This window comes from Haliaeetus leucocephalus, unplaced genomic scaffold, assembly GCF_000737465.1.
Source record: "Haliaeetus leucocephalus isolate CR32 unplaced genomic scaffold, Haliaeetus_leucocephalus-4.0 Scaffold906, whole genome shotgun sequence".
In the NCBI taxonomy this organism is placed as follows: domain Eukaryota; kingdom Metazoa; phylum Chordata; class Aves; order Accipitriformes; family Accipitridae; genus Haliaeetus; species Haliaeetus leucocephalus.
Window position 1 is genome coordinate 1,482,437 of NW_010973342.1, and position 19,062 is coordinate 1,501,498.

The window sequence follows — 19,062 nt, forward strand, 5'->3', positions numbered from 1 at the left end:
AAAAAGTACATATAGGGAATGCTGGGCTAAATTTTTAGGAAAGACTCCAACATTTTTTAATCCAGAAAATGGATTCAAAGTTCTGAAGACAGTTTAAATGACAAAAATTTACTTGCAGCAGTATTCAGAACAGTAGTTGTGTATTCAAAGTATGCTCATTTACTTAAATACTTCCACTCCCCCTATCCCAAATATTTCCTTCGTTAGGAATCATCTCTCTCTTGCTAGAGTTGTGGGCTCTTCACTGATCCCTGCAATAAGAACCACAAGAGTGACCAGTCACAGACGTGACTGTTACCAAGTTCATAGGTAATACTTGTATAGATGAGAAAATTTTCTTTCTTTTGCTGTTTTCAACTGTGCCTGCAACTGAGAAGCTAGTACACTGGGATATGCACACATCTACATGCTGTCCGTGAATAATAAGACTTTAATGACATATGGGGATCAATGAAGCAAGGACTTACGCTTGGAATGTTTGTCACAGAGAGCCGAGGCCCTCATGTCGCAGAGTCTCAGGGATCCTTTGCTGCTGCTGTAGACAAAGAGATTGCAGTGATGGGGATGAAACTCAGAGGCTGTAATCACTTCCGTCAGGTCCTCCATATTGGCTGGCTTTATATCTACAATGTCTGAATGGAAGTTTCATTAAGGAAAATGCAGTTGTACGCAGGTAAACCATGACTCTTACTGACTTCTTGAAGGAAGCATGATTATCTAAATGTCCATACGTTTAATGCTTTTAGATAAAGATATACTCATTTGTTTGGCAGTAGGGTGTTCTTAAATTTCCATACCTGCCCCATCTACACCAAACTCAAAGAGCCACTAGTCATCAACAGTTTTACAGCAGATGCCATTAGTAGGTCAACATTTGTCCATGGTGTGCAAAGACATCAAGAAACAGTATTCCAGGGGATTTGGAATTCTCACCTTCATTAAAAGTAATACAGAGCAGGTAGTTATATCTCCTGTAGTTGCTACTGCAATCACTGCTCTATCCCAGATAATACTGATTGATAGGGAACAATGCACAGCTCAGATCTGCTCACTCCATTAAAGGCTCACTGCCTTTTATGACCATGTACCTTATGCTAAAAAATACACGTAGCTTAAGCTAAAAGCCTCAAACAATAAATGTACTTTTTTTTGCAAAGGCAAATGTGCCAAACACAGAAGCATTTATGCAAATAGCTTTGTGTGAATATATACTAATATAATATCTTTTCTAAAGAAAATTGTGCACAGTATTGGTTTTGCTATTTGAATACTTGCAAAAGACATACCTGAAAAGGTATTCTTGGGGTTTTATGTAAACGATGCTCACTAGTGAAATCAGTATGAATTTCTGTGACTGAGAACTGTACATCTGAATTATTTAAGTGGACATATCTGGAACAAAAATACATCAAAGATCTAGTCTCCCAAGCACAAAATTGTCAGTCGGATCACCAAAGATTATCCACATGAAGTACAGCTCACATAGTGCCTCTCCAACACATATATATGTAGTCGTACATAGTACCTGCCTTGGTGAACTTAAAAACCAGGACCTGATTAGCATGTATTTGGAGGAGAAGGCCAGCCTGTGGAAGATTGCTTATAACGAAAAGAATGAAAGAAAGGGTCCCATGTGGGGGCTGTAAGAAAGCAATAGGTGTAGAAGCATAAAATGAAAGGATATATATGTAAAGCAGTACATTTAAATAAGACTGTACATTTTCATATGGCCTTCAGCAATCCCTTGTAGATAAGCCATCCAAATGTTAACAAATCCTTCGAACAAGAAGAGTAACATTACCCTATTTTACTGATGAGGCTGTGTGAGAGGCAATAAAGGATTTGCATAAGATCACATGGGAAATGCATGACAGAACAAACCCAGATCTACTGAGTCCCAGTTCAGTGCCCGAAACACAAATCATCTCAGTGCCTGGATTCCCCAAACATAAAATTTGAATCAGCTGAAGTTCAAAATTTAAACATCTCAGAGGATAAGATAAATGAGAAATCTGTTTTACTGATGGCAAGATAAATCACATATTGTGATACTAAGCCTGTTTCTGTTCCCACTGTGCCCACTTCCCAAATGGAAGACCTTTAATTGATTTCTGTGGGAATGGGGTACAGTCTATCACCACCTTTACACTCTATACTTTGATCTTTCCCAAAAATGCAGATCTGGGACACTACACTGAAATTAAACATAATACAAAAGATTCAGAGATAATTATCTCGATGGCTTTGCATAGACAAATACATCACACTGATGGGTTTGTTTTTTTTTTACACCAAGTGGTTTCAAAAGGAAAATATCAGCAAAACTATGAATATTTTGGGACGCTTAATAACAATTGGGAATGAATTAATGTTGCATTTCAACCGCATTCCCACTTACTTCCACTATCACATTTGCATCCATCTCCAAGAATCCATCATGATTAACATTAGTGCAATGAACGTTAAGATGTCGCAACATTGATTTATCCCTTTTCCAAGGTGTTACTAAGTATTGTTGAAAATCAACAGGAAAAAAATAACCTTTATTCCATTATTTGTATTTGGTGAATCTCTCTGTTGTGGTTTAGGCCCAGCCAACAACTAAGCATTACGTGGCCGCTCGCTCACTCCTCTCCCCTGGTGCAATGAGGAGGAGAAAATACAATGAAATGCTCATGGGTTGAGATAAGGACAGGGAGGGGATCACTCACCATTACGGTCATGGGCAAAAGAGACTCAACTTGGGGGAAAAAAACCTCAATTTAATTTGTTACCAATCAAATCAGTGTAGGATAACGAGAAATAAAACCAAATCTTAAAAGACCTTTCCCCCACACCTCCCTTCTTCCTGGGCTCAACTCCACTCCCAATTTTCTCTCCCTCCTCCCCACCAGCAGCGCAGCGGGATGGGGAGTGGGGGTTGGGGTCAGTTCATCACACGTTGTCTCTGCCGCTCCTTCCTCCTCAGGGGCAGGACTCCTCACTCTTCCCCTGCTCCAGCGTGGGGTCCCTCCCACAGGTCCACAGGTCCTGCCAGGAGCCTGCTCCAGCGTGGGCTTCCCACGGGGTCACAGCCTCCTTTGGGCACCCACCTGCTCTGGCGTGGGGTCCTCCATGGGCTGCAGGTGGATATCTGCTCCACCGTGGACCTCCCTGGGCTGCAGGGGGACAGCCTGCCTCACCATGGTCTTCCCCACGGGCTGCAGGGGAATCTCTGCTCCGGCACCTGGAGCATCTCCTCCCCTCCTTCTGCACTGACCTGGGGGTCTGCAGGGCTGTTTCTCTCACATCCCACTCCTCTCTCCACTGCAGGTTTTCCAGCAGGGTTTTTTTTTTTTTCTTCCCCTTCTTAAATACGTTATCCCATACGTGCTACCAGCATCACTGATGGGCTCAGCCTTGGCCAGAGGCAGGTCGGACTTGGAGCCGGGGAAGCTTCTAGCAGCTTCTCCCAGGAGCCACCCCTGTAGCCCCTCCCCTGCTACCAAAACTCCACCACACAAACCCAATACAGTGTCTCAAGAAATACCTTTAAGTAAAAGCAATTGCTTTCAGTGATTGAATTGCTTTCAGGAGTTCAGAGAAATTATAGTAACTCAATACAAGAATTTCACCTCTCAGCAGAGTGATGAATAATTGCTGAGTGATGAGAAAGCTATAAAATATAAATAGAGTATGTGAAACAGTCATGGTAAGTATCATTTTTCTGGATGCTGAAGACAATATTGATGAATTTCCCTTCATTGCATGAAATGAATAACCCTATGCTGAATAATGAAATTAAATATTCCATTCTCCTGCCAGAAAAGCAGAAAATACTTGAAAGAGACTGCATTTCCAGATGTGATCTAAATCTCCACTGAGAAGGAACCTCATTGCCTACTGAGGATCATAGAGAAAATGCACTACTGAAAATTCATCATTTCCTTAGATTTAGAAAAAAAAAAAACAGTAACACTTGTATTGAAGTAAACAATCAAGGGAATAGAGGGTTGCAGAAGAGATTTAGCCCAAATGCATTTGTAATAATAAATGGAAAAACAGCCTTTGCTTTGACAGCTACAGAACCCAATGTATCAAAAGAAGCACGTCACACAAAAGAACATTATCCTCCTCTCATGATTTTTGCCAGGTATTTGAAAACAATCAAGTACAGCTTGACATGTGATGTGTGGGAACTGTATTTAAACTAGCATGACATGGTAAGGGCAAGCATCTCCCTTGGGACATTTTGTATTTCTATTTTTCCATCTTCCCTTTGTGTCGTCTTCTTCCTTTTAAGCACAATGTCACATGACACGAAAATATAAAAAAAACTGGAACAGACAGTGTGCTTCAGAAACAGGTCCTTTGGTGAACTTGAAGAGCAAAAAGAGGAGGGAATCTGGCAGAAACTGATTAAATGAAAACTCCATTGCTAAGCAGAAAAGTATTCTAATCGCACAAATCTGTAGAGTCGCCTTCTACACTGATGACTTCCCTTACAATCCTGTCTTCTGGAGGGATGTCTTGAATGGGACACCATCCCTCTCTCCCCCAGTTCATTCACATCTGAAATACCAGTCACATCTGACTCCTGTTGTACACAAGTAATATGGTTCATTTTCAGAGGGTGGACAAAACAACTAAGACCAAAGCTATCTAAGACAGAAAGACCAAACAGTTCACCACTGGCAGTGCACTAGGATATAATTCTGTTGTCCTAAAAAAGCTGGTGTTCCTGTGCCTGAACGGGGTAGGAATTTCCCCTTAGAAAATGAAAAAGATCTTCACACTGCTTTGACTCCCACACACGCTTGCCAAGAACGAGGCATTTCGATCCCTTGTAGTTACTTGCACTAAGGGAAGGCTGAACTAGCGCCTTGCCAGCAATGGGCTGAAGTGCACTGGCAGTCTTTTAATTCATTAACATTAAAACAAGGATCAGAAAATATCTTCTTGCTCGCAAAAAATAGAACAGGTCTGTCCCTCCTAACCCAACTGTTTGCTGTCTTATACACCAGGTCTCCCCTCCATTGCCTTGTTCAGTGAAACAAGATAAAGCTATGAAGAGGCCAACAGATTTTCTAGATGCTCTCCACAGCAAAATGGAAACGAAAGGTCTAGCATGCTCGGAGACCACAATGGTGAGAGATGATGTTTTTACAGTTGGGTTAGTAGAGCTACAAGACCAGGAGTTAATTTTGGGAAAGCCAACAAAGATACTCTAAGGCAATGTAAGCTTTAACTTTGGCTGAGTGTCTATGTTGCTTTCCCAAAATTATTCAAGAACACAGCTGTATAACAGGAGAGCGAGCATGCAGGACAGGACCTGACAGAGAGGAAAAAGGAGGCTTTAGGGAAAGATCTGAGGGAATGGAGGGAGGGAAGCAAACCAGTGGGAGAGCAAGGAGGAAAGAGCATAAGGAAAGGCATGATTAACAACCTGCAATGATACACGGTGAGAGGGATGTGATCTGAGTACACGATTCAGTTACATGGTATGTTTAGTTCTAATCCAGTATTTTGTGCTGCTGTTGTGCAGCTGATATTAAAATGAGGATGACAGGAGGAAGAAGATTTGTTCCACTGCCTCTGGGCCACTGATCTAACAGAAATATCCTCCTCTGGGAGAAGTCACTCCATAAAGTTCTTTAGTGCAGGTTACAAATATGACCCTCACCTTGATCCAAAATTGACATTAATCAGACTTCTCCACTTGATCAGCTAGAATGTAAATGAGCATGCCTGCTTTATGCTCATGCCAAAACATGTATAACGAGAATGTGGAAATACAGAGGGTTCCTGCTGAGCAAAAAAGGTCCCAGAATGAGTTTCCTTTTATGATAATGGAAACATAGCAGCCTCCTCAAAACGGATTAAATTCTCTTTGAAGTGAACAGTATGCATAAAGAAATAGCTGCTTCATCTTCCTGAAACCATCAAGGAATTCTATAAGAAACTGAGTTTTGTAGACAACAAACTTGTAACTCACAATCTATAGCATATAGAGGACTGAATCTTACATCATTATTTTGGATCATTTTTATATGACTTGAGGGTTCACTGCAAGAAGAAAATCATTAGTATAGTCAGATGAAGGCTACAGGAAAAAAAATTAACTGACCCGCCTTTATTCAACTCCAATGGAAGACAGAGGCTTTCTAAAGAAAGCCAAACAGAATTTTCCATAACAACCTTGTAAGAAAACAGAAGTTCTCATCTTTCTTATTTCAATATATGCTGATGTGATACTTCATTTTTACCGCTGTGTGGGACTTTGGGTTTTGCAATTTTTAAGCACTTTCAAAAAATAAACTTCAGCATAATATATCTTCCCAAACCTGGCTGTTGCCTGTGTTTTCCACAGAGTTTTTTTCCAGCTCCTAATTTTGTCTGCATCTCACACCTACACTCTAGCCTAGTCCTAGAAAGATTCACTAACTGGTAGCTGAAATCAATAGCAATTCATAGAAGCTGCCAGGGCTTCAGTTTAGGGTAATTGATTACTGTGGTCCTGCTGAGGCTCTACACTTTTAATATAAGCATTTCTCTGAGTGGTTTCCTCTGTTAGTCATTTAGCGCACACTATTTTCATTACAAGGAGGGAACTGTGATGCTTACAAATCAAGCTCTACCAGTTTTACACTTCCTACATGGTGGTTATATCATTCCTATACCATGCGCCAGCTGAGGGAATTAATTCCAAATGGCTACATTTTTCTTCCAGGTTGTGTACATCAGGGAAGCAGGGACAGAATCAGGCCTCAGTATGCTTGATAACCTCATGATGTGTTTACATCAACCTTATTATGAAAGAAAGAAGCAAGCCCTAACTTTTAAATAACCACCCACATACTCCTTTCTTCTCATTTCTTAAAGATACACCATATGTTCTCACTGTTGAATGACAATTCTACAATAGGCATGTCATGACAGTAAGGACACCATTGGATAGGGTCCAACTTCTGAATCTCTGTCTTTCAGACCTGTCCAAGAGTCAAGGGTTTCTGGAATAGATTGTCAATAGGTTAATGGATTTGGCCTTTTCTTCAACTTCCAGTGTTTTTACCTTAGGCAGGGAGATGATCCAGTATTTATATTCTAAGTACCCCTAATAGCCACAGTGTCAACACTTTTTATCACACAGCATTCGCCCACTGCTCCACTAAAAACACATACTACATGGGTTATATTAAAAGCCTGGAGAGTTGCAATTACATTGTCTGTACCATTTGACTCTTCTGAACCACACAAGCAGAAACTGCTGCATAAGTGTGTGCTCCTTCAAGCTGTCTTGGACCTAATATCTGCTAATGCAAGGTATTGATCCATACTTGAAAATTACTTAGTAGTACAATGTCAGCCTAATTCCCGTTTTAATTCCATGGTCTTTATAACAATGATTCTTCAGACATCATACTGGAGTTGGGAACTCTGGCAACAGTCTCACATAGGTGGTGATTTGCTGAAAATATCAATTTAAATGGCTTGATTTTGATTGGCAATAAAATGTCTCCATCAATGGTGTATAGATGGTGCCATTAAGATAGTACAAAGGCTTCTGACAGCTTGTTTTCTGTATTTTTCCTCAAACCAGGATTATGAGATACAGAAAGAGTAAAAGCTGCTATGGGCTTTTAGCTCTGTGTGGAAGGCCAAGTCATAGACAATTATATTAGGTGCTGTGCAAACACAAAGTAAAGGGATTGCTCATAACATAAAGAACAAGTACAAAGTGCGTACAAAAAAGAGGTTAAGTAATGTTAACACAGTTCGGTGGACTTCTGAGATTTCTTAACTCGAGGATTACAGCCTAAGTTAGATGAAAAAGAAATGTTAGTGGAAGAAGAAAAGACATGGACATAGCTAAGAGACTGCAGTAGCAATAAACTTACCAGCTACTCAGAACTAGCCACGAAAGAGAATTTGTCCATGTTAGGTAAACAAGGTATAAAAACTAAGCTACTGTTGAGATCTAGCTCACCCAGAGATAGGACGATATATTCAGTACATCCTCCTGTCTTATTGGTAATACACATTTATACAGTGTGGATAATAAGGAGCTCTGCATGCTGGAGTGGTGCTCCTTGGGCAATGGCCTCACATTTATGCTCAGCGTACCGCTGTCGGTACAAGACGGCCCATGCTCCCTCACAATGTCATATCGAAAGCTTCAGCCAGATTCGTGCCTCCTTTAGCTTTCTATTTCTGTCTTCTAACACCATAAAACTTACAAAACATGAGGAGCACAGAGGTGAACATTCAGACCCTTGAAATGTGTTTAGGAACCAAGATGTCACTGCTTTAACTGGCAGCTGATAGGAACCAGAGTCCCTCAGGACTAAGAGACTAACAAGATTTGCTCAAGGCTGAACAGGAAGCCAGGGACAGAACTTAAAATACCAAAATTCTGAACCAAAGCTGCAACTTCTGGACTTTCCGTCTCAAGTTTCATTTGGAATTGGAGATATTTGGCAAGAAATTAAAAATAGGATTAGGAAACATCTTCCATTCATTAGGTTCAAAGCAAAGGAGAGTCGGTAGTGGTGTCAATGTTTTACAGATAATGAAACTGAGGCATGAAGTGCCAAAGATTTGGCAAAGGTCAGCTTAAGGGCCAGCAAGAGCGATAGTTCTGGATTCTGCTTTAGTGGTCTCTCCCCTCCCTACCCACAGTACTCCAGGCATGCGAGCATTCACTCCGTTCTTTTCTCAGTTAGTTGGTATTAAGAGGTTCTTTTGTTATTATTACATTTGCCTTTCAGATTTTTTTCCCCAGAATGCAGACCAGTCTAAAGACTCCTTCTGAATTTGACAGATCTCATTCTGATCTTTGTAACATCACAATTACTTTACATTCCTATTATGTCGATAGAAAGAAATCAGAAAGCAGCAATGAAACCCCAAGTCTCCATTATGCAAATAATACTTGAAAAAAGAATCAACATCTTTTAAATGTACAGTCAAATTTTAGGAAATTGCTTTTACTGCCATACATTCAGTAAATGTCACAGACTGTGCTGTATGTGAGTTGAAGAAAAACAAGTCCAATATATAACAGAAACTGTCTATGGAGTAGCTGCAACATTTCAATAAGCGTTGAAAGCTTAGAATAGCACTGCTAGGAAAGAGAGTATTTAAAATGGTGCAAGTCATGTCCAAACTTTCTCATAGTTAGGCCTGTTCATATACATTGCACCCATTAATTTACTTAGAGAATAATGAATTTAGAAGTAGATACTGGAAAATTTTAATTTATTTAAGAGATGAACTTTTGGCTTGTTTTTTAGAACAGAACACCTGCATTTTCATCTGTAGACAGTCACATGCCTGCTTTAGCCATAACCACATGCACATTCAAAGTTTCAAGAGCAAAGAAATAATTATCTGCATATACACAGCTGAGAGCAAAATTAAGTGGATGAGTCAATAGAGGAAGACCTGCCTTTGTAAATGCACATCTGTGTTTTTTCTGTGTACAGAACTCAATCACCGAAAGGCTGCAAAGTCACATTTAGTTGATATATTTGCATATTAATTAATTATGATTTGTCTGAAACTATTGTGGGATGCTTAACATTACATTTAGAACATAAATACCAGAAGATCCTCAGGTACATATAAATTATTAATAGAAGAGACCTATTAAGTCACCTAGCTCGGCTTCTCTTAGGCAGCACTGTTCTATGCAGTATGATAAGTGGCACCATACTAGCAAGGGTTCCAAGATAAGGGTGCAACTCCAACATAATAAGGCAAGGATCAATTATAAACTAAAGCAATATCATCTCATCATTCACAACCCTACTTTCCTGAAATCAATGAGATGTTTAAAAGAGAACTGAGAGGGATCTACTTGGTTTGCTGAATCCAGTCCCTGGTAGTACAGAGAAATACAACATATATAACTTCCTAAACTCCAACTTACAAGTAGCCAGGGATTTTTTCCCATATAACTTGGAAAGAAGAGAAAAATGTCTTCTTTTTTTTTTTTTTTTAAATGAATAACCTATGCACTAACATGCACTAACAGGTAATACCATCAAGAAATTTCTTCTCGATAATTATTAAAATCACATGCAGCTGAGGAAGATCTGCCTATTAAAAGGCAGACACAGAACTTGCAGCTGGAAGGTATAGACTCTTTAGACCATTTTGGTGGTGATTTTTCTTTCCCAATATGCAATTTATTCCTCCATATACCTTTCAGAAAACTCCAATACAACAGTATTTGTAGCCCAGTAGAGTAGAAAAATTCCATATTTTAATTGAAGTTACAATTCAAATCACAAAGGACTCGTTTTTTGCAAAATCCAGCTAGCTACAAGTGCCTTCTAGAGCATAACGCTCTCCCCTTCCCTGCATGTTTGTTATGGAAGTAGTCAAATAAAAGTATCTTCAAAAATACCCAGATACTTCTGAAAAATAGGTACTTTAAAAATACCAATAAAGGCTTACATTCAGAATTTATTTTGATATTTCTGACTGCAACTAACTTAGCACTGCCAAGAAATCTCAACATGAGCAATGTGAGAATGAAAATGAGGAACAGATTCCTGAGAATCTCCATAGTGAAAGTTTTCCAAATCATCTATATTAAATTATATAAGACATCTGATGAAAACCTTTTGGCAGGACTTATTATCTAGTTGCTTAATTTATATGAAAGGATTTACAAAGTGCCCATCAGCTTGGTCTCTAAGCATGGCAGAGAAATATGGATTCCAGGAGTTTGAAACACCAATATTATTCTCCAAGACAAAGGGGTTCAATATTCACAGCTGTCTGCCTGTTTGTTTGCTTGATGTGCTTTCAGAACATTGATTCCAGACAAGTCACATAGCTTGTAGTCAGTATGAAAACAGTCAAAATAGACTTATTCTTAACTCTGGTGTTGTAACTTTGTTAAAGTTAATATTGCCTTTATTTACAGACCATTTCTATTCCAAAGGCCCTAAAAGTGACCTCCCTTAAGTCCTGCAATTTCACATGCAACAGCACTACTAAAGTGCAGTCCTTGCCAGTGTGTATTATAACAACAGAAAAGAGAGAAATATCTACATTAATGAGAAGTACCCTGGCTACTTCAATAGTGAGAAAAGCTTCCATGGTCTCGGGTTTTAAAGACTCACACAGAACACAGAGGTACAGACTGAAAGATTTACAATACCTGAGATGACCGTGTGAGCGTTTTTATGACATTGCTGTTCTTGTATAGAATACTCTTCAAGTTAAAAGATTTTAGCCAATGAGCAAAGCAAGTTATATTTTCTTCTTCTTTATGTTAATACTCTGCGAAAGATTGTGCTTTGCAAGGTTAATTTCAAGTCCAAACTCACATGGGAACGAGAATAATTAGACTCATTTAAGAGAATTCTCCCCTCTGGCAGAGCTGATTAAATTATTTATACATTATCTTTTCGTATAATTGTACCTAAAACTGTGTGAATGGTTTTTTTGTCTAACTTTCAATAAATTCATAATACATGTTTTTCAAGTTGGATACACCACCTGCACCTGTGACAATAGAGAATGGCTCATTTTTAAAATGCTTCAATGAGAAATTAATCCAGAGGGAAACAGAAGCATGCAATTTAAAAGCTTCCACAATGACACCATACTGATTAAAACTCATCAACTGAAGAAATAAAATTAGTAAGACAATAAATCTTGGACTGAATCCTGTTACCCATTTCCACAGGAATAACTTCATTGACTGCAGCCACATTACACTAAAATATCAATGCTAGTTAGCTGAGTATCAGCTTTGTGATGTGAGCCTTTATCTGTAATTTAATATTCCTTGCTATACTTCCCAAGTCCCTCTTTGCTAAGGATCTCAGATTCTGGATAAAACCTGAAAATTCTAATGGAATAAACCACTAGGGTGAAAAAGGAAATCTGGTTGGTGGTGCTAACATCCATTTCAGCTCTATTAAGTGCTCTTCCTCTCTTCAATAGCAATAAACTTGAGAAAGCCTGAGATAATGATATTTTAAAGGGCATCCCTGGTACAAAATAGTAACTTGTTTGCTACAATTAGAAGAATAACAGTCCCAATTAAATTGGAAAGCAAGTGGCTCTATGGAGATCTGTGAAAAGACATCTTTGCACCTATTGTAAAATTCTAAGTACTTTCTACAGTTGCATTGCCTAGATAACTCTACAAACACACGAATACAGTGAAATCCCAGTGCTGTTCTTTAGTGTACTATTAAAGAGCTCTGAAATGGCTTTTACAGGCTCGGGATTTCACACTATTCTTTATCATTTGCTGCAACTCCACTCAATTTTATTTTTCCTTTTTGCAATTCACTATACACCAAGAGTATCTTAATGCCTCTGGCTATGTTTTTCCTTACCTCTGCAGCAACTATATAATGGGTATGGGTCTCTATTTGGGGACAACTGCATTAGAAAAGACAGAGGGTTAGATAAAGAAATCCATTAAAAGGATAACATAATCACATACTTATTCATTCAAGTTGCGTATGGACAGGAGTGATAAGTGAGAATATTATGTATTCTGATTAACAAATTAATATTTTTATTAAACAATAAATCTGCAGTGCAGTAATTATCCCAAGGCTATAGCTATGCTCAAATCACCTTAAATTAACTTCTTTAAAAGCAACTTCAGAAAAAGGAAGAGACCGGTCTTTGCCAAGAATGCAAAGGCCTCAGCTATAATTAGTTTTTCACAGCCAGGCTCAACTCTTCCAATTCATTTATTTTTGGAGGACAGCTAGATAGGGAATATTTTCATAGCACTATCCATGCCCTGAAGACACTGATATCTGACACTCCAGCCATGTATTGTTTACTTTTGCTGCAATGTACATTTCAGCTGTACGGCAGGAGGGTCTCAGTCAGTGATTCAATGCAAAAATACTGTTTAACTAGCTCTGATATCACTCCTTTGGCTATCAGATGTGCTCTGTCATCCTGTTCTCTCTGACTGGCTGATAGTCAAATTCCTGAGATAGGAGTCAATTTATGGTGATGAGAATAGTTAAAAAGCAATTGTTTCTGGCAAGGATCATAAAATATCCTCTGGCAAGAAACAAAACCAAAATCTTGAAAGACCACTTTTCCAAAATCATTCATGGTTTTCAGAGCTCCCTAAATTTGGACGCCTAAAAGATGCTGATACTTCTCTGTATTTCTTGAAAACAAATCATCCTTAAGGTCCTTATAGTCCCTACTCACACAGCCTTACTGCTATAATTATTATATATTATTTGAATTATAGCAGTTAGTTATAAAGACTGCAATTTGCACAGATAACATATAAACACACAACTGTTCCTGCTCTGAAAAGCTTAAAAACTGTACTCAACTAAGATATTCTACAATAGGTGATGACCACATCAGAAATAATGTTGTGTCCAAACTGGACATAGTTTTACCTCAACAGAAGCAGAAGAACCAATTCAACGCCTGTTGTAGAAGCTGTATCTACGTTAGTGTCTACAAGACAAAGTCATTTAGGCAATCCTAGAAATGCAGTTCTCTCTTGGCACTTTGCACTAGGGACACACAGAATTTTTCTTACAAATGAGTCTGTTGAGAGTTCATGAAAGGCTCCATTTACTCACAGGATTCTATACAGTTCAGAGATGATAACTTACAGTTACACATACTTTCCTATTTAGTAATTTTATTCCACAGTTGACACTAAAAACATTTCTTGTGTGATTTTAATAAAAGAATCCCTACTGCATTCTTCCTAACAGGCAGCAAAACCACACATCAAGGACTTTCCCAGCTACCACATTTCTAAAATCCTTATTCTGGTGGTCACATGAGATATTTTGTTTAAAGCTTAAAATTCTTTACTTTATGCCACATTTGACTACAGTGGTTACAAAGAACAGGTGCCTGATGCATTGTTTAATTACACACCCACAGAGCCAGCGTGGTCCCCAGTCTAGCAGTCAGAGAATTCTTTCCTCCTGTTATATTCTTCTTAATTATTATTTATCCAGTATTACACAACCAATTAGGGTGGACCCCTACAGAATCTAAAACAGTTTAAAGAAAAACCAGGTTTTATTTGATCATTGATATCTTGTAATGCTGCTCAACAGCTCCATTAAAATGATTGGGTTTTATTCTGTTAAGAGCTGTCTTTCTCCAGTTTAATGTATAGTAAAATATTCTTTTTACAGTGCATACACAATTTGACATTGGAACTCTGCCTAGCTTTGCTTGTACACACAGGTAAGGCGTGGCATGTAATTAATATTTTAACATAAAGCGGTTACTGTACTTCATTGAAACCAGTGCAGTTTGAGGCTTAATGCTACAAACACCTTATAAAGTGAATGTAAATTGATGCATGGAAAAAATACAAAAGAGGCCAAAATGCATTTCGCTATATCTTTTTTGTCTCCAAAAATACTGATTAAATTTACTTTAGCTCTTACGTTGGCTAACAAAGATTCAGTCACCCTCCTAGTTCTTGGATCTCCTGGGATGATGCAAAAACTTGATATTTGGAAATTCAAGCTATTCTAAACCCACCTGACTACAAATTTGCATCTTGACTTCCAGTGGGGTTTATTTCAGATACCATTAGTTGTGAACTTCTCAGCACAATGAGGAAGTCCTTGCAACAACTAAAGAAAACACAAAGTGTTTTTTTACTTTCATGCAATCAAGGATTTATTTCTGAATAAGCCCACCAAGACGGAAATAAAAAGAACCAGAATTTGGGTGGGTCAGCACTTTAGACAAGAAATAACGTATATGTACTTTACCTTGACAGTAGCAAAACATCCTTCTTTTCTCTTCAGTAACCACTGTAGTCAGATCAAACGGTATAGTCATACTTGCTTTTCCAGGTCCACAATACTAACTGAAAAAGCCCCGAAATACTGTATGGAAGAGCCCAACTCAGGTAACCATTTAAAAACTTGATGTATTTGTTAAACTTTAAGTCAGTATGGAAAAAGCATGAAAACTCTAGTCAGATATGAAAGACATCCCAGGCCTCCCTACAAAACAGAACTTTATCCTCTAGTTTTTTGGGGCATCTGAAAAAGATGGTATGAATTCCTTATACTACTTATTGCAAAGAATCTTTCCAGAAATGAGGGACTATTTTTCAGGATTTCAAGAATTCTCTTAAGTAACCCTTAGGCACCATCATATGTATACAGGACAGCACTTTATTGTGGTCCCATCAGCAGCACTTTATAAGCTTTATGCTAGAGCTTGTTCCTATTCCTGAGCCTTGGTTTATGACCTACAATCTGTTGCCACTCACATGTATGGTGCTTTGCTGACACAGAAATATTCAGCATTAGGAATAAGAACTATATAAGAACTACAATACCTGCTGTCAATCTATTAATTACATCTTAGCAAAACTCAATACTGAACTACACCAGTTGAATGAACCTCAAGTTACCGGGTGATTTGGTACCTACAGTTGCATAGGTAATTTCAAAACAATTTATTTTTAATGCACAAATACTCTAAGCTGAAAGATCTCAAACCCCAAAATTAACAGGCAAAGTCAATGGAAACTGCCATTTTGCAGAGCTTTGAAAATCAGATCACTTAAAACCAACCTGAAATTAATCGCTAATCATTGCTAAATGGATAACCATGAATTTCCATCTAGTATAGTCATTTTTCAAATGAAAAACTTTTCCACAGCTTCAGATAAGAGTAACTTAAATGGAAAATTCTTGGGAGAGATAAGCAGGCTTAGGTACTACAACCCTTTTCCTAAATTCATCACCAAATGATTAAATGCTAAGCATTGACAATGTAAAGATTCATTTCAGCAGACAACAAAGTTTTTGTTTCTGATTACCTTTTGCAAGGTTAGAATTGTCATATATTTTTTTTAAAAACACTACATTGGTTTTCTCTGTCCATTAAAGCAAGTGATCCCTAGCAAAAAACCTCTGTTGGTGTTCAGCGAAATTCCATCCCATTCCATTCTGACAGTTAACAGATCTCTACAGAGCAAAGATACACTGACTTTTTTCCCAAAATGAAACCATTTTCCTACCATTTCTTCATCTCTGTTACCTTTTTTACAGGATTTCTCTCTCCTGAGCAGTTTGCCAATTTATCTAATGCAGAATTAAGAGTTTGGATGGAAGTAATAGGAAGTGGTATCTCACTAGGCAACATTCAGATTCTGGGTTGAAATTCCAGCAAACCTATTTGGCTTTAACAGTCTTTGTTAATTGAGTATAAAGTGGGGCTAAGACTGACTAACCTCAGAAATTTATTACAATTATTTTAATATATTTTTATTGCAAAGTACTTAATTGTGTTAAAGTATGTCAAGCACTTCAGTAATACAGAGGAGGAAAGATCTCTATCATAACCAGTTTACAATGTAATTATCAGCAGATGAGAAATGGCAACGCAGCAAAGGACCTTATAGTTGCTACGGATACTTGATGTGAACTTCGTGTATTCACAAGTTTCATGCAATAGAATTTCTTCTTTTTTATTTTTTATCCTTTTTCCTCTACGCACTGTTCTTCCCCATGGCTTCGCAAGATCACATGCTGGAGCCCTTAGTCAGCATTTCTAGTAGTTTACCTCAAATTAGAGTACAATTCAACATTTATCAAAATCCACATAAAACCTCCAGTTGACAATACTCAGATGTGAGTTAGGTGTCAAAATCTTTATTTTTACTACTATCAACTCTTATTTTTACTAGAAGGCCAGTATCCTCCTGCTGAAAAAAGTGGAGACTAAAGAGTGCGTTATGTCAATCCAGAATCTAATCAGCTCATAGAATATAGCTTTTTTCCCCTCAGTTATTCAGGTAGGAGTGTTTTCATGAGACAAGCAAAGCAACCATTTCTCAATAATTACACTTTAAAAGAGCTCACCAAACCATGAAGACAGGGTACACAGTACCTCTGCAATCCTCTACTTATAACTTACAGACCTGATTTTAGCTTTGCAGACACCTTCATTCTCCTTTAAAGGAGAGAGAGAGACAACTCATGTGGGAAAAGAAAAGACTCTGGGAAGTAAACAATAAAAGAACACCACAAATTTGAGGAAAAGCTACTCAAATGTTGCTAGTAGTAACTCAGCTAGAATATGACTCCATGGTATAATATATACCTTTTAAATATATGATACAGACTGGCAGACTTTCTTGATAGAATAGGAAGTGCTAAAATGTATTACACAGAGCTCTCAAAAGAAGAGAAATAATGTCTGCCATCTCTCCAAACAGGAGGTGTATGCCTGAGGAAAACAGTGCTGCAGGTGGGGGTGGCAGCAGGTTCTCATGCAGTAAAGGCATTTTTTTGAGAGCGCAGAAAATGCATCCTTGTGCACACAGCTTGTGCACAGTCATCCTGGCTGAGGAATTTTTATAGAAACAACCTTATCTCACTCAAGGGCATAAATTTGCCAGCTTACAGCTCTACAAATGCCAAGACAATATTGCAGATTTGCTTTCAGTTTAGCATTCAAATGCTTAGCACTAAGGCAGGTAACAGGAATTTGTTAAGGCTAGCTATTTTCCCCAGCCTGGGGGCTGCTCCCAGAGCACTATATATACCCCATATATGCCCTATATTCAGGTGCACGATGGGCTGCCACAGACTTGGTCTCCATCAATGTACCATGTTATTTTAGTTTTTCTATTTCTTTTCTTTTTTGGTGTTTACTTCTTAAGTAAATTAATTTCCCCAAGATACAGTGCCTAACGATCTGACTATCCATGATATGCTTCAAATACTGGAATACATTAGACTATGGCCCTATGGTGATTTGCTAATTAGCTTAACCCTTTGGGGACATGGAAGAAAGAATTTTTTATTAAAACAGGATAACCCTGGACTATATTGATCTGACTGAGAAATGAGTATTTTAGTCAAGATGAGTCTCAAGATGAGTACATGCTGGAAACGGTGATGTTGTTTCCATAGCAATGCCATGACAGCCTCTAGAGTGAAATAGTGTGCTACCAGGAAATGAAGGGAGTTCAAGTGCTATGAGCTACATAGTTCTGTGAGCAATCCAAATACGTTCTCATAAAGAATATTTAGTACAGCTAGATAGTCCAAAGATTGCTGCTGATGTGAAGTAAGCCTTATCAGTATGCTTCCAGCAGTCCTGTTTTCTCATTTAATACACCCAAGATGACTTATCTAAAGGCTTAAGCTACGGGCAACACTGCTAAGCCATTTCAGACCGAACATTAACAAATACAGCAACCTTTACCTCACTTCTTTTCCAGTGAAGAATATAATCTATAATTGAGGACACTGACTCTCGTTCTCCATAACACAACTAAACACATTAAACCTTTTAGTGAAGCAAAGCCTCATATGTGCAATTATTTACCAGCTGACCTTCCCCCTTCCTTTTCTCTCACCTCCTCTCTCCCTTGCCTCCTCCTGTCCAAATGATACTGAGCAAATCTGCTTGCAAGTGGGAAGCAACGTATCGAAGTCTTGCATATTCTTCATGAAAATTTACACAGCCATAGCATAAAACTCACTTGTCTGCTTTTTACACCAGTTAGCATTTATGCTTACACAAAAGCAAACCAGAAAACCACTAACTGTATTTTATTTGCCTACGGCTTTACCTAAGGCAAATATTCTGGTCAAATTCTGCAAAGCTGATTTAAACTAACTTTCAAAGGAGACAGAAGGAGAATTAACTTAAGATCTGCATTGCTTTGTCTTTTCATTTTCAAAGAAATGAAGAATTCTCACTGATTTGTAAAACTGCTAAAATAATGGTTATAACCCAACTGTTGTCGAATAAAATTCTACAAGACAAAGTACGTGAAAAACACCCTAGCATACCGCTGCTAATCCATTCTTTCTCCAGCGTTTCCCATGCAATTTGTAAAGATGTTCAAACATGAGCTGAATGTCCAGAAACTCTACCACTGTATTTGTTGTTTGTGTCATTGTCACAACCAGCCTCTTGGGTAAACAGATTGTAGTTCATTATATGTAGCAGTGCTGCCTCTGAGGGAAAGTAGAAAGACAAATACACATCACTGCCAGATCCCTTATTAACAAATGCCACTTCAAACCAAAATGTTTTCTATCTATTGTTTTAAAC

General features: G+C 38.2%; 1 protein-coding gene across 2 annotated transcripts in view; it reads right to left on the reverse strand.

The window, feature by feature from the left end:
- Window positions 1-19,062, reverse strand: part of PPP2R2C (protein phosphatase 2, regulatory subunit B, gamma) — a 140,776-nt gene that overhangs the window by 29,430 nt on the left and 92,284 nt on the right. For both annotated transcript variants that reach the window (XM_010583483.1, XM_010583484.1), the window contains exon 6: window positions 468-632. In XM_010583483.1, coding sequence (XP_010581785.1) covers window positions 468-632 — 165 coding nt within the window. The remainder of the gene's footprint in view (window positions 1-467; window positions 633-19,062) is intronic.